This window comes from Gymnodraco acuticeps, unplaced genomic scaffold (assembly GCF_902827175.1).
Source record: "Gymnodraco acuticeps unplaced genomic scaffold, fGymAcu1.1, whole genome shotgun sequence".
In the NCBI taxonomy this organism is placed as follows: Eukaryota; Metazoa; Chordata; class Actinopteri; order Perciformes; family Bathydraconidae; genus Gymnodraco; species Gymnodraco acuticeps.
Genome location: NW_022989755.1, coordinates 4491236 through 4504228, shown reverse-complemented (window position 1 = coordinate 4504228; position 12993 = coordinate 4491236). Strand labels below are relative to the sequence as shown.

Genomic DNA, 12993 nt, shown 5'->3' with positions numbered 1-12993 from the left:
TGATCTTGGTTTGTCTTTCTGTCCCCTCATACGCTTTTCATCTCTGCTGAGAAATGGCACACCGCTTGACAAAAAGAGTCAAATGCCAAACAGTGAATTCAAGTCACCCGAGTAAAACTCAAAGATTACGACAACACAAATTTTAATTATGCTGATTAGGTGAATAATCTCACTGTTCTTCTCTTTTAATGACCTAATAAAAACGCACAAGTGACCTAGAGGGTTACCAATAAGATGGAAATGCGAAAATAGAGAGATGCATTTGAAAGAATATCAGATTTATGAGCACTGGTGTTTGTCTCACCTGCCTCAGGGCTTTGTGCTATTTTTCTCAGGTTTTTCGTCGGGTGTTGTGTTTTGACTCGAGACTGTAGAGGATTGTTAACAAGAGATCATTTAAGTTGGAGATCATGAGCATGGAGTAGAAAGCAGCAGGAGGTGTGAGCAGATCATATGCAGCCTATGGAGTGACTATTCTCTGGTTTCCTCCTCTTTCATCTAGAAGTTTAGTGTCTGCTTTACAAGTCTACACTATCTGTGGTCTACATTTGCATGGTAGACGGTTGAAACCCGGGTGGATACTTGGTGATATCAAAGCTAGAAAAACACAGTTACCATCCCAAACCCCGCAAGAATGTAATGTTGAATATTCTGCACAATAATTAGCTACATCAAAATCAAACCTACCTACAGATGTTGAGTGTCTGGGCTTTGGGGCCCTTGAAAGGAGCAAGAAAGCATCCAATAAATGTCATGATATTCCGTTCGCATATTTCAAACTGTTAACAAGTCATCTTTGCCTGTAGGAAGCAGTGGAGGAAATGTTAGAAATCCTCAGAGGACCATGAATATCTGCAGCCACCTTTCCCAGACCCAAGTGTTTGTCAAAGAGAAATGATGTCATAGCTTGACAAAAAATGGTAAGGGGGTCGTTCCAAAATCTTTGGAAATGTTCATCTGGCTTCCATAAATACCCAAACCAAATTCCATATCAGAACAAAGTTTGTTGCATTGTAGCCACTTGATAATTGACAGAAATCGATCTGTGGGTTACAAAATCCTGCCATTTATTGTGGCCTGTTATGTAAGCTGTCTGTTCCGCTGTGTTTGTCTGCTGCTGACCCCGACTGCACTGGATGGTTAACGTCCACTGGGCCGTTCTCTGCCTGAGAGCAAACATGGAGGTTGAAAGGGCTTCATAATTGCTGAGGCAGGGATACAAACAGCTGTGAACAAAGCAATTACATGAACAGTCTGCACGGCTCCTTCACTTTTCAGACATCATGCTTTTGTCACAATTGTGTGTTCGTATTGTCTTCTTAATTGGGTGTTAATTTGAGGGGTTCGTGCCTGTATATGTAGTGTGAGTAACCAGGCTTAACGAAGGTTATACTGTGGTTGGGTGTATTTGTGTGTGTGTACTGCTCTGTGACTCACATGCATTGCTCTGAATGATGAATGACTCAGTCATATATACCGTATATAACACTGTGTAGGGCTGTCATTCCATTCATCATTTACTGTATGAAATGTTGGAAATGTTTTCATAATAGCTTATTTAGGTCCGACTAGAAGTAAAAAAAAACCTAGATCTTCCATAACAATTATATAAGACAAAGAAAAGCAGCACATTCTCACATTTGATAAGCTGGAACCTGTGATTGATTGCTTTATAGATTACTTAAATACTGTATCCATGTTCAAATATTCAGAAATGACCGTTCATTTTCTGCCACTGGAATGATCAGTGATGATAATAGACTGATTCAGCCTTAGAACTGTGTGCGAAAACATAGATCATGGAAGGTTTTGCTTTTATTTTACTGCATTTCCTATTTTTTCAGTAATGGTTTGACTCCAACTCTTGACACCAGTCCTTGATCTGTGGGAGCTTTCAGGGGCTGCAGTCTGTAGCAAACCCTCGACAGGTCATCAGTCTACTGCGGGATCAAATACATGACGTCCACACCTGCGTGCCACTCTCCACGTGAAGTACTGGCTTTAATGGTTTTGCACTGTACTTGCCAGCAGCAGTGCACACTCTAAAAGCATTACACATATTGAACACACTATTGCCATCTGAAAAATGTCTGAAAATCAACCTCCTTAAACCTTACTCAGGTTTGAACTTTTAAGAATGTACTTGCTACTGCTGCCTGTCAGCTGTGCCCCACTTAACATCAGAACTAGTTTTGTTGCTGCGCTCTAATGATGTCAGACACCCAGCGCATCGGGAGCAGCCCAGCATCCCAGTGTGTGGTATTAGTGTTCACACTTTGCGTTTGTCTTCCTGAGCATCTTCCGGTGATGCAACTATTCCTGTTCAAATATGTGCATGTTAGAAAGCGCTTCAAAACTGGATAGACAAAAAATTATCTATAGCTATTTTGGGTTATCGACTAAGTCATGTTTTAAACAAAATATGTCAGCATTTTCTCAGTGTTATATCACGTTAACGGTTTAAGTGAATATCTTTTGTGTTTTTTGGACTGACTGACAAAAGAAGACATACAAGCAATCTCTTTGAACTAGATTAGTCTAGAAAACAATCAGAATAATAGAGAATAACCGTTAGTTGCAGTGCTATTGTCAGATTATTTTATCCTTAACTGACTCCCAATGTGTGTGTCGACATGGGAATCTTCAAAGTGTGTGTGGGGCTGTTCAGTTCTCTAGTACACAGTCAATGAATGCATAATGAATGCACCCCTCCGCAGAACGCTTAATTACAGACAGTGGGAAGTCAGAACTCTGCATTCTCAGAGAATCACTGCTTCCCCTTCAGGAATTCTAACTAATTTACTCCTGAATTGCAGAGCTCCTTCGTCTCCCTTGTGTCTTAACAATCCAGCTCGGGTTTGCTAGAGATCTACACTGTATCTCATCTGTGTGCGGCGCTCATTAGCGTCCTCCCCCCCCCCCCCCCCCCCCCCTCAGAGAAAGTTAAGCTACAGGCAGTGTGTTTGACCCGAGCCCGGGGGACATTTAACATTCAGACAGTGCACAGACCACCGCGCCTCGGTTTTGTTATTTTGCAAAAGCAGGTTTCTTTTTACCACTGTGTTTTGGAGTGAAAAGGGTTGAGTGACAGAACTGAGAAAATATTCATGTCTAGAATCTAGATATGTAAAAGTGGATTAAAAGAGCAGTTTCCTTTTGACTCAAAAGTATGTCAAAAAGATGTATGACTTTTCAAAGTGTTAATAAACTGCCAGGTAGAGTATTCAACCTTCTCTTCCTGAATGGTTCTTTATGAATTTATTTTAAAAATGATTCCTTTTCATTTGTTTTCTGCACTTACATGCATCCTGTTTTCATTCCAGGGCACAAGTGATTTCTGCGTGTCCCCTGACAAGTTCCTCCTGAGCCAGACGAAGGGAGTCATTGGCACTGGTGAGCTTCATTGTGAATCATATGAGTCATTTTGTGTTAATGGAGTTGTAATTATGAGAGCTAAAGCTGTGGCCATGACACCAATGTAGAAGTAGGACATTAGAGTTGAATGTGCATTTGATTTGTCTGTTTGTGTTTTTCACAGATATTGTTCATTATTACCTTTACTGCAACCAGACCCTCTCCAACCCCTTCCAGCAGGTAGGAAACAGGATGCTTTGCTTTGACTTGTATGTACTTGTATATGACTTATTGGGCATTGTTTGTGACTTACAGTGCATAACACATCTACATGTTGAAGTTAAAACAGCTAATTAAGTTGTCATGTCATTGAATTGTATACTGGGATTGTACATTATTTATTATTCTACCATTACAAACTGAAACACAGTATGTATTTTACAACACTGAATGTACTAAAATATGTTTTCTTTAGGAAGAAAAGGTTTGGTATCTATATCTGAGCCTATACTAGATTTCTATGGGATATAATATGAACCTGTTTTCATCCTTTCTTTTGCAAAATAAATCAAACTTGGCAATAGATCAGTTTTAACTATATGTTTTCTAATTAGTCACAACGTTAAAAATATTTCAAGATTAAAGTGATTTAAAATGTATAAAGACACATTTATATTTAACTACTTAAAAAGTGATGCTATACATTTTGGTCAGTACTCCACGTAATACTATTAATACTAATGTGTTTCCAATACCCAGCAGAAAATATTTTAAAACATTCACTTTGGAATAATAATATAACATTGGTGTAAAACAATATAAATGAACAGTTCAAACTAATCATTTAATAGTTATTTGCAAAATCCTCGCTGCAGCCCTGTGTCTAGGTCACACAAAACCATTATTAAAATAGGATTTAAATGATTGTATTTCAATTTGGAGCAGGTCCTGACTAATAAAACACAGTCATTTAAATACTTAATTGTCTTGTGTTAGCTAGGTGTTTTCAAACTTTTCTCCTGAATGTCAAACACCTTCACTAAATCAGAGCTGGATGGGATTTTGTTTATCCTCTCATGTTCCATCTTTGTCAAACTCTCCCTCTCTATCCAGCGCTGCCTGTCTGATTTACATCCTTACTTCACCTCACAGGTCTGGCTGAACATTAGAAAATTGCAAATCACCCAACCCTATCTCCCAGGCTGTCACACCATCATTTTTCAATTTCTTCTCTGTAAGCAAACAAGCAACAACATGCCAACATTTAACAAAGCCCCCAAAACAAAGGCTATACATCCGCATCTCTTCTGAGGCTCTGTGCGGTGACTCTTCCCAGACACAGAGTAGATATTGTGGGTCACATCACTGGCTTCCACCGCCGACATCAGGTCAATTTTCTGTGAGTTCTGGTCCAGCAGAGCTCAAATCTTATTATCTGGCTCTTGTGGACATGCCCCGAGGAAAACAAGAGCGCAGCAGCAGCGGCCGTCACCCCGCCTGGTAAACAAAGTCAGCGCTCATTCCCTCCGCCACGCAGATACCCAACAGGTGCAAAGTTCGAGCTGCCAGGATTTCACACTGATTGGGAAATACACAAACGTTCTCTCTTGTTTTATCAGCCTGAGTCACAGCAGTGCTTCCTGCCCTGCTCTGTGCCCTCGCTCTCAGGCTTTACTCCTGCGTCAACTACCTTTTATATTTATTTTTGTATTATTATTTTTATTTTATTTGTTTATTCCACACATGGCAGATATTTTATTAGCGCATGGTGGAAAGGAGCAGGAAGAAGAAACTGTTATTGTAACTGCCCATCCATACAAAAAAAATACAAAATGAAATAACCATAATAAAATAAAATAAAAGCAATATTCTTTCAGTCATAGATGGTCTGTCCTTCATTTCTTATTCACAGCCAATCATTGCAGTATCGTAGGGAAATAAGAGAAACACAAAAACGTACAAAAAATACTTAGTTCCTACTTGACAGTTAAGGGAAGGAAACAAAACAAAAAAACAACACTAAAACATCACATGAACAAGGAAAAGTACAACCCCCTCATCTGAGTCCTACTGGAGTAGAAGATAAAGCGACTTATTTCCACGGCTCTTTTTATATTCCTATCAACGTCATATCTCTCCTTTCCTTACTGTCCTCCTCCATCCACTTTCTACGGTACAAAACTCACCAAAGCTTGAAAAAAGAATCTGATCAGGCGGTTAGATAGACTCAAGAGAGAGCACAATGGACAGTCATGCAGATCTGCAGAAAAAAATTCAGATCAGAGGAAAGCAATTACATTTATGGATGGTTGAGGTAATTGACCACATCCTGTTCAAATGTAACATTGAGCCGCAGGCCATTAGAGGTTCCCAAGCTACTCTTATAAGGTTGGGTGACTGAAGATACAAGTTTACTTTGGAGATGTGACAGAATGATTCATTTATGGTAACGCTTGAATGTTAATTTAACAAAAGGTGCTGTCTCTCAGGCAGCTTGTGGTTATCTGCTCACTCTACATCGCACTGAATGTACAGTAGGGGCTTATTTTGCCCCCTGTTGGTGGGAACGTAAACCTACATCACCATAAGTAAAGAAACCAAATACAGAATGTTGTGAATTAGTTTTTAATATGAGTTTAGAGCCCTAAAAAGCTGCCATTTATCTAATGTTTTTTGTCTGTGTTGTTTTTGTGCTTATGTTCTTAGTTCACATCCTGTTGTTCATTTATGTCAAGTGAAAGGTTTAGGGGTTTCCTTTTGGGCTCACGTATGTACTTTACTGTATGCATTGTTGTTTTGGGATAAAACAACATATTATAATGCATACAAATGTAATCCATTATATTTGCTAATGGCTTTCCTCTAAGACTGCACAATTAATCGAAATGTTATACACTGAACGTTGACTTTAATTGAATGTATGTCAACAAATGTCACATAACTGTATTAGGTTAGTTAAAAGCAATACTATTAAGTTGAAATATTAGGTACAACTTGACATTTGTTGACATAATACATTTAATTGAAGTGATTTTCATTGTACAATTCACAATATGGACTTATGCACTATATCTAAAATATGTGAAAATATCATTCTAAATAAAGTATTGTGTTTAGGTCTCGGCGTACAAACAGTATTCCTCTGATTCCCTCTAATATTTTGAATCACAGTTGCAATATCAGTAAAAAATAATTACAACTAAATATGTTTTCCCAAATTGTGCAGCCCTTCTTTATTCCTTATGTTATCACTTTGTGGAAGAAGTTTGCGTGTTCTTTAAGAACCTTTACAAACTAAGCGTTATGGTGTGTCTATTAAGATGAGTCTTCACATTGCCATGCTCTTCACTCTTCTTGTGTGCAGCCTCTGACCATCTTCCAGAGGTCCCTGACCACCATGCAGATCCAGATCCATGGTCTTCTGCAGTTTGCTGTGCCTCTCTTCCCTACAGCTGAGGTATCACCCACTCAATGATGTATATGCTGCATTACAACAGAGTCAAATTCTTTTAGGAGTATCATTAGCAGGACTTTTTCACAAGTATTTCTGACCTCTCCACAGAGAGACCTGCTGGGTATTCAGCATGTGCTCAACTCCTCGGAAGCCAGTCTGCACCAGCTGACCGCCCTGCTGGACTGCAGGGGGCTTAACAAGGTGTGTGCACTGCATCCTAATTGGCAACACAACAGCACAACTAGGTCAACAGTGAAGTAAAGTGGCCACGCAGGATTGCAAAATCAAACCGAATGTGGAACTAGGAACACAGCGGAGCAAGGCACAGCAGAGATAATTTCAAAATGTAATGAGAATAGCTTTTTCTAAAATATGTAAGTTTCCTGCACTTGTACATTGTGGCTCATGACTGCACTGCGGTTTAAATAAAAATGTTGAACATCCCACTGAATCTGCATGACACCAATAAAGCAGACTAGACGACACACCCCCAGCGCTCTAAGTGCTTTTCCATCCTCGCTTCATTTTGTCTACTGTAAGATTCAAAGCCTGTGCCTCTACCTTTTTGTCTGTTTTATTATTTGTTTGACCTCTTTAGGATTACCTGGATGCGATGGTGGGGGTGTGCTACGACGGGGTGGAGGGTGTGCTCTACCTCTGCCTCTTCTCCTCCCTGGCATCCTGTGCCTTCACCGTCATGCTGTGTGCCATTCCCAGGGCATGGAGACAAATTGCCTGCAGGTCAGTTCGTTCTCTGCTTCTCTGCCTCAGTGCCCTCATTTCTTCCTCCTGCAGCCATCTTTATGCCACTTCACATACTGTATGAGCCAGCCTGAATATAAGTGTGTGTGTGAGTGTATATATCATTGTTTTTTTATTTGTACAATTGTTAAAAATACAAACTGAGGTCTGAAAGCAAGGTGTTGGGCCCCAGGCAATGGTGCACAACAACTTAATAATGTCAAGAAATGATTGATAATCCAACTTCAAAAAGCTAATACTAATAGATTTTGTCCCTGCTGTTATTACTTTTTCAGCGACAACATTTACATTTTTAGCTACAGGTCCCATAACGCTGTTGTTGGTTGTAAACAAAGTAATATCATTGCCATGGATTTAGTGAGTTGTAAAGGACTGCATACTAGGCTGGAGCTGGGACCCCTTTCATTCTAAAAGTCATCAAAGTTTCTCAGGGACATGACAATACAAAAAATATGAAATATGAGAAATGGTTAAGGTTATAAAGGCACAGCTTATTTGTCAGAAATGGGCGAGCGTCCCCCCATACAATCTTTTCAAGTAATAACCCAAGAAGGCTGAATGCCGGGTGTAAAATCACCTGTATCGTCTGCATCCATGGGGCCTGTAGGGGTCAAGGCTTGCTCACATGAACAGCAATTGTTATGCTAGTGAAAAGACCTTGATTCAGAATTAAGTAACTTGACACATTTTAGAACATAATCATTGTAATATTATACACTGATTTGTAAATATATATTACCCAATGTAAGTCTAAGGGAAAAGGTATTTTAAAGGTGTTGTAATGAAGTTAAAATGTTTTGTTACCTGGTGCTGTTCCTGGGGGTTTGGTTTTAGGATTTACACAAACACAATACAGCTTGAGTCTAGCCTTAGGGCCTGTCATCTTTTACACTTTGGCACCATTAACAGAATGCCAGATAAACGATCAGCTACCTTTGGGTGTACAGACAATTACATTCAATTACTTTGAGACTTGATATACAACATTCAGAATGTTAATATAGCAGCAAACCTCATTCATAAAGATATAATGGAGTAATGGAGCATGACCAGAGAATGAAGTCACTCTCCCTCTGTGTGTTTTGTAATCCGAGCATCTCTGTGTTTACTTAACCTGACTGACCGAGGTGTAACATGTACCCTCTCTCTTCTCCTTTAGGGAACGAGATTATGACGACATCGATGAGGAGGATCCCTTCAACCCGCGGGCCCGGAGGATAGAGGCTCAGAACCCCAACCTCACCAACATGCACAGCTTCTGCAGCTACAGCAGCAGCATGGGCAGCCAGACCAGCATCCACCCCCCCACCGTCTCCAACGCACCCATGTCCGAGAACATGTGAGTGCACGACAAAATGTAAACAGCTAAATGTGTTATCTGAATATCCCCTAATTCCTCTGAGCCGCTTCTTTTATTCTTTAACAGGAACCAAGCGGCTCTGTTCGGGGGGAATCCACGGTACGAGAACGTTCCTCTGATAGGACGAGGCTCTCCACCCCCCTCGGTGCGTTGGGTCCCAGAGGCCAAGTCCTTCCTATGATATCACTTTCATCTAAGCTAGCACACATTTAGCCTTTAAAGCACAGGAAATAGTTTTTTATAAAGTAACTGCTAATTATTTCATTCATATTTTTACCGGGTGACTCGATTCACTCAAATGTTAAGCCAGATCTCATAACCTTTCTTTAATTTAATCAATCTCTTTAAAGATTTCTTAAAGCAGTTTCACGTGATACACTTGTACTCGGTGCCTTCTTCTGCCCTTTGTAACTTACTGAGGCCGTTTTCTAACAGTGCCAAAGCCAGGCGAGGAGAAGTAATGTGGTTAATATTTAATCATGAAGTGAACATCATTTAGCCTCTCTCAGGCCAAATTCCTCAGAGGGAGTGACCCGGACCGTAAATGATAAACTCTATGTTGACACTAAAGATTTTCTTCTTCGGTGAATCTTCCCCCCGCCCCACCCCCCTGCTGAGACGCTTGTCTCCTGTTACTGTACATCGCAGGGATAAAAATAGAAACATTCTCGATTAAATATTCATTGGGCCTCTTGTAGTACAAATGTGTGATGAAATACAGCAGTTAAATGTGTTCTGCAGGTAATCTACTTTAGACCAGTTTTTCCTTTTAATTATTTTTAAAGTGTTATTTAAAGGGGCCTTATTATGCTTGTTGGGGTTTGCCCTTTCTTGTAGTGTGTTATATAGGTATCTGTGCATGTAAATGGTCCACAAAGGCTAAAATCCAAAAGTTCCTCCCACCAGAGGAAGGTTTCTCTCCCACACAATCCCCCCCTGCTTGAAACGCCTCAATGGGACTCTTTCCTTTACCTCCAGAACATAGTGACATCACTATCATCTGCGCTTCTATTGGCTAGCGCTCCAACACATTGTACGTGATAGGCTAAGGGGCGGGACATAGAGGGTGAAAAGAGGTGCTGCAGCACAGGCAGTGTGAGAAAAATGAAGCACTTTTTGAACATTAAAGCATGGAAACATGTCACAGTAGACTCACAAAATACAAATATGAACCTGAAAATGTTCCATAATAGGGCCCCTTTAAAGAGACGATTTGATCATAAGGTCAGGGAATATGAACTGCATGTTATTTATTGCCATGTTTAAAGGTTTCAATTAGAAAACTACTTGTGCAATAACACATATTAAGTTTATAGATGAAAGGAGTCATCTTTCTCATTAACCTTCAGCCTATAGTTCCAACATGAGTTAACCAAACAAATGTGATGTACTCTGCTTTCTGACGTCCTTCCTAATGAATGCCAGCAAACTATGTATAATTCAATTCTCCATCATGACCTCAAATGTGCAGCATCATGCAGAAGTCTGCGGCTAACGGCTTCTTTTATATATTTTTTGTTTGTCATGTGTATGTTTGTTTGTTTGTATCTTTTCATTTCTATATTTCCTCTTTTTTTTTATCGACTTTTGGAGGTATACTCTCAGCCGTATAGAAACAATGTAAGTCTTTTCAACTCTCTCAGGGTTTACTCCTTCATTTTTCCTTTGTTGCATCTCCGTCTTTTACCTCTCCTTCACCTCAAATGACTTTTGGTTCCTGTGCAGTTTTCCTGTTTGGCATGGCTTATTCACTTGTAGCCTAAAGTCTTAATTCAAGAACCTCTCTTTGAATTAGTGATGGTTTGTCTTCCCCTAGCGTTCACAGGGTGGTACTTCAGTTGTGCCCCTGGGTTTCCTCACAGTTAGCCTCCCTGTGCATGCACTTCTATAGCTTGTACTGCCACAAGGTGGTTGTTAGGCACCAGGCGCTGTGTATGGGCTATAGTAATGATTTGATCCTGGTATTGACAGATATAGAGTGATATCAGAGAGTAAATGTCAAAACGATTGATTTTTTACAAACTGTACATCATTTTAGTAATAGATTTGAAGAAGATCTATGCCCAGAGTATGTTTTGTTGGTTTTATTTAAAGGAATACTCTGCAGAAAATCCATATTTTTAGCATGAAATACCCTGTACTTGTAGACTTGAAGGTGGCTCTTTAAAAGTTTTATGGCATGCGTCTTTGTGGAAGATGACATCATGCACTCAGCGTGGATTTACAGCAGTCGTACCACTAAAATCTATATATTCAGTGTGTATAGTTACAGATGTATTGGTGTAATGAGAACACAGCTAGTCTGCATTGCTGGATTTCTTTGAATCTTCATTGAATCCAAGTTGACTACAACTAAGCTTTAATCTTAACAGGACCACCTTTCAACCCTACACATGGTGAACAATTGATAATCAATAGAATGATTTTCTGTGGACTCCTTTAAACCTCCATGGCATTTCCCTTCGTCTTAGCCGGAGATTAACCTCAGCCCATAACTGTGAAATCTACCATGAGCTCACTGAATCAGCTTGTAACATCCTCCATGTGTTCACTTTTCCCTCCACAGTACTCCCCGAGTATGCGGGCCACCTATCTGTCCATGACCGAGGAACAGATAAGACACTTTGGGAACGACTTCCAAGCATAGACTCCTTTATCTGACGGAGGAAGGAAACGGCATCACACATGCTCAACAGACAGAAAGTGTGTGTGGCTTCTCCACGCATTACAGGGGACAGTGTGTAACATCTCATTGTTCCAGGACTCCAGGCTTTGAAGTCTCAGGACAATGTAACCATCGCGGTACTCTTCTCTGCGCTCATAAACTATTCATCGCACTTGTCCTCCCCAAGGCATATTTTGGGGAACTTGCTAAATATGTCTGACCCTGCTGCTGGACTTAACCTCCTCTTAATATGTTATGTTCTTCATCCTTCATGATCTATTAGTAAAGCATTGAGGGAACATGTGTCATTATGTACCAGGTAAAAAAAACAACTAATCATGACTTTGATGAAATGGGGATGTTGCGGATTCACTTTTCATTGCAGTAAAGCAACCTGCTCACAATAAAGAAATACAAAAAAAACTATATTTACACTACAAAACTTAGATTCAGGTCTCCAAAGAGAAAAAAAAATGTGAACATGACAGCTGATGTATTATTTTCTATGTATCATGCTTGATATTTGTGAAGCACAAACCCAGCACTGGCAGCACACAGCAGGAGGTATGTCGAGATATAATTTATTTACATTTACACACAGACACGTCTGCAATATGAAGCTTTATGTTTCTATATCTTCTGCAGACGAGACTGCCTTGAAAACACGGCTTCTGTACATACGTTGTACAATAACAGAACGTTTTCTCATATCCAATGTGTTTTGTTTTGATTTTGTTCAAAGAACGTGCCAACTTTTATATATTTTTGCTAGCTTCGTGTGGCATTGTCACATAGGATCACTATTTTGTTGTACTTTTTAAAGGGCCATTCATTCATGTTCTCTACATGCAGTATGTAATCCAGCTAATACAATAACGTTGTAGTTTCTGTCATAACTGTGCTGCTCTAACCATGATAAATAAGAATATTCAGGTAATTCTATTTCATTAATTCCAACCATCCACACATCACGTTTTTGATTTGACTAACCATGATTTTCCGTAGGGATTTAATACATGCAGTTTTGTTTAATATTATTTTGGTAAGTGTCATTTCTTCTAGCATGTTACATTGTACAGGCACTGACAATGGTGCTTAATTTTATGTGTGACCCCCCCAACTACGGGGTCTAACTGTGAGTTGAATAAATCCGTTTTGAGTACAACCTATTGTGTCTTTACTTGTGTTCATGTCCTTTGGGTGCACTTTACCACAGGAAAGGCTTTAATCGAAACAAAAGGGCCCCTAAATAATTGTGGCTAAATGAAACTGGGCACAGCAATACATTGTATACTTCCAGTAGATGTCAGCATAGTCTCGCAAAAAGTGCTGCTTGCTTAGTAAAAGCTGAATAAAAGGCTGTAGTGTTTAACTGCAATGAAGGCTATACAACATTAT

At 39.7% G+C, this 12993-nt stretch overlaps 1 protein-coding gene across 2 annotated transcripts in view; it reads left to right on the top strand.

The window, feature by feature from the left end:
- ttyh2 (tweety family member 2) overlaps positions 1-12762 on the top strand; it is a 64556-nt gene extending 51794 nt beyond the window's left edge. Inside the window, exons 7-14 of one of the 2 annotated variants that reach the window (XM_034213739.1) lie at positions 3324-3393; positions 3539-3594; positions 6719-6811; positions 6917-7009; positions 7407-7549; positions 8730-8909; positions 8997-9075; positions 11497-12762. In XM_034213739.1, the coding sequence (XP_034069630.1) occupies positions 3324-3393; positions 3539-3594; positions 6719-6811; positions 6917-7009; positions 7407-7549; positions 8730-8909; positions 8997-9075; positions 11497-11577 (795 nt within the window). In that variant the 3' untranslated portion in view covers positions 11578-12762. Of the gene's footprint in view, positions 1-3323; positions 3394-3538; positions 3595-6718; positions 6812-6916; positions 7010-7406; positions 7550-8729; positions 8928-8996; positions 9076-11496 lie in introns of both variants that reach the window. The other variant, XM_034213748.1, reaches the window with a different exon arrangement.
- Positions 12763-12993: the final 231 nt, after the last annotated feature.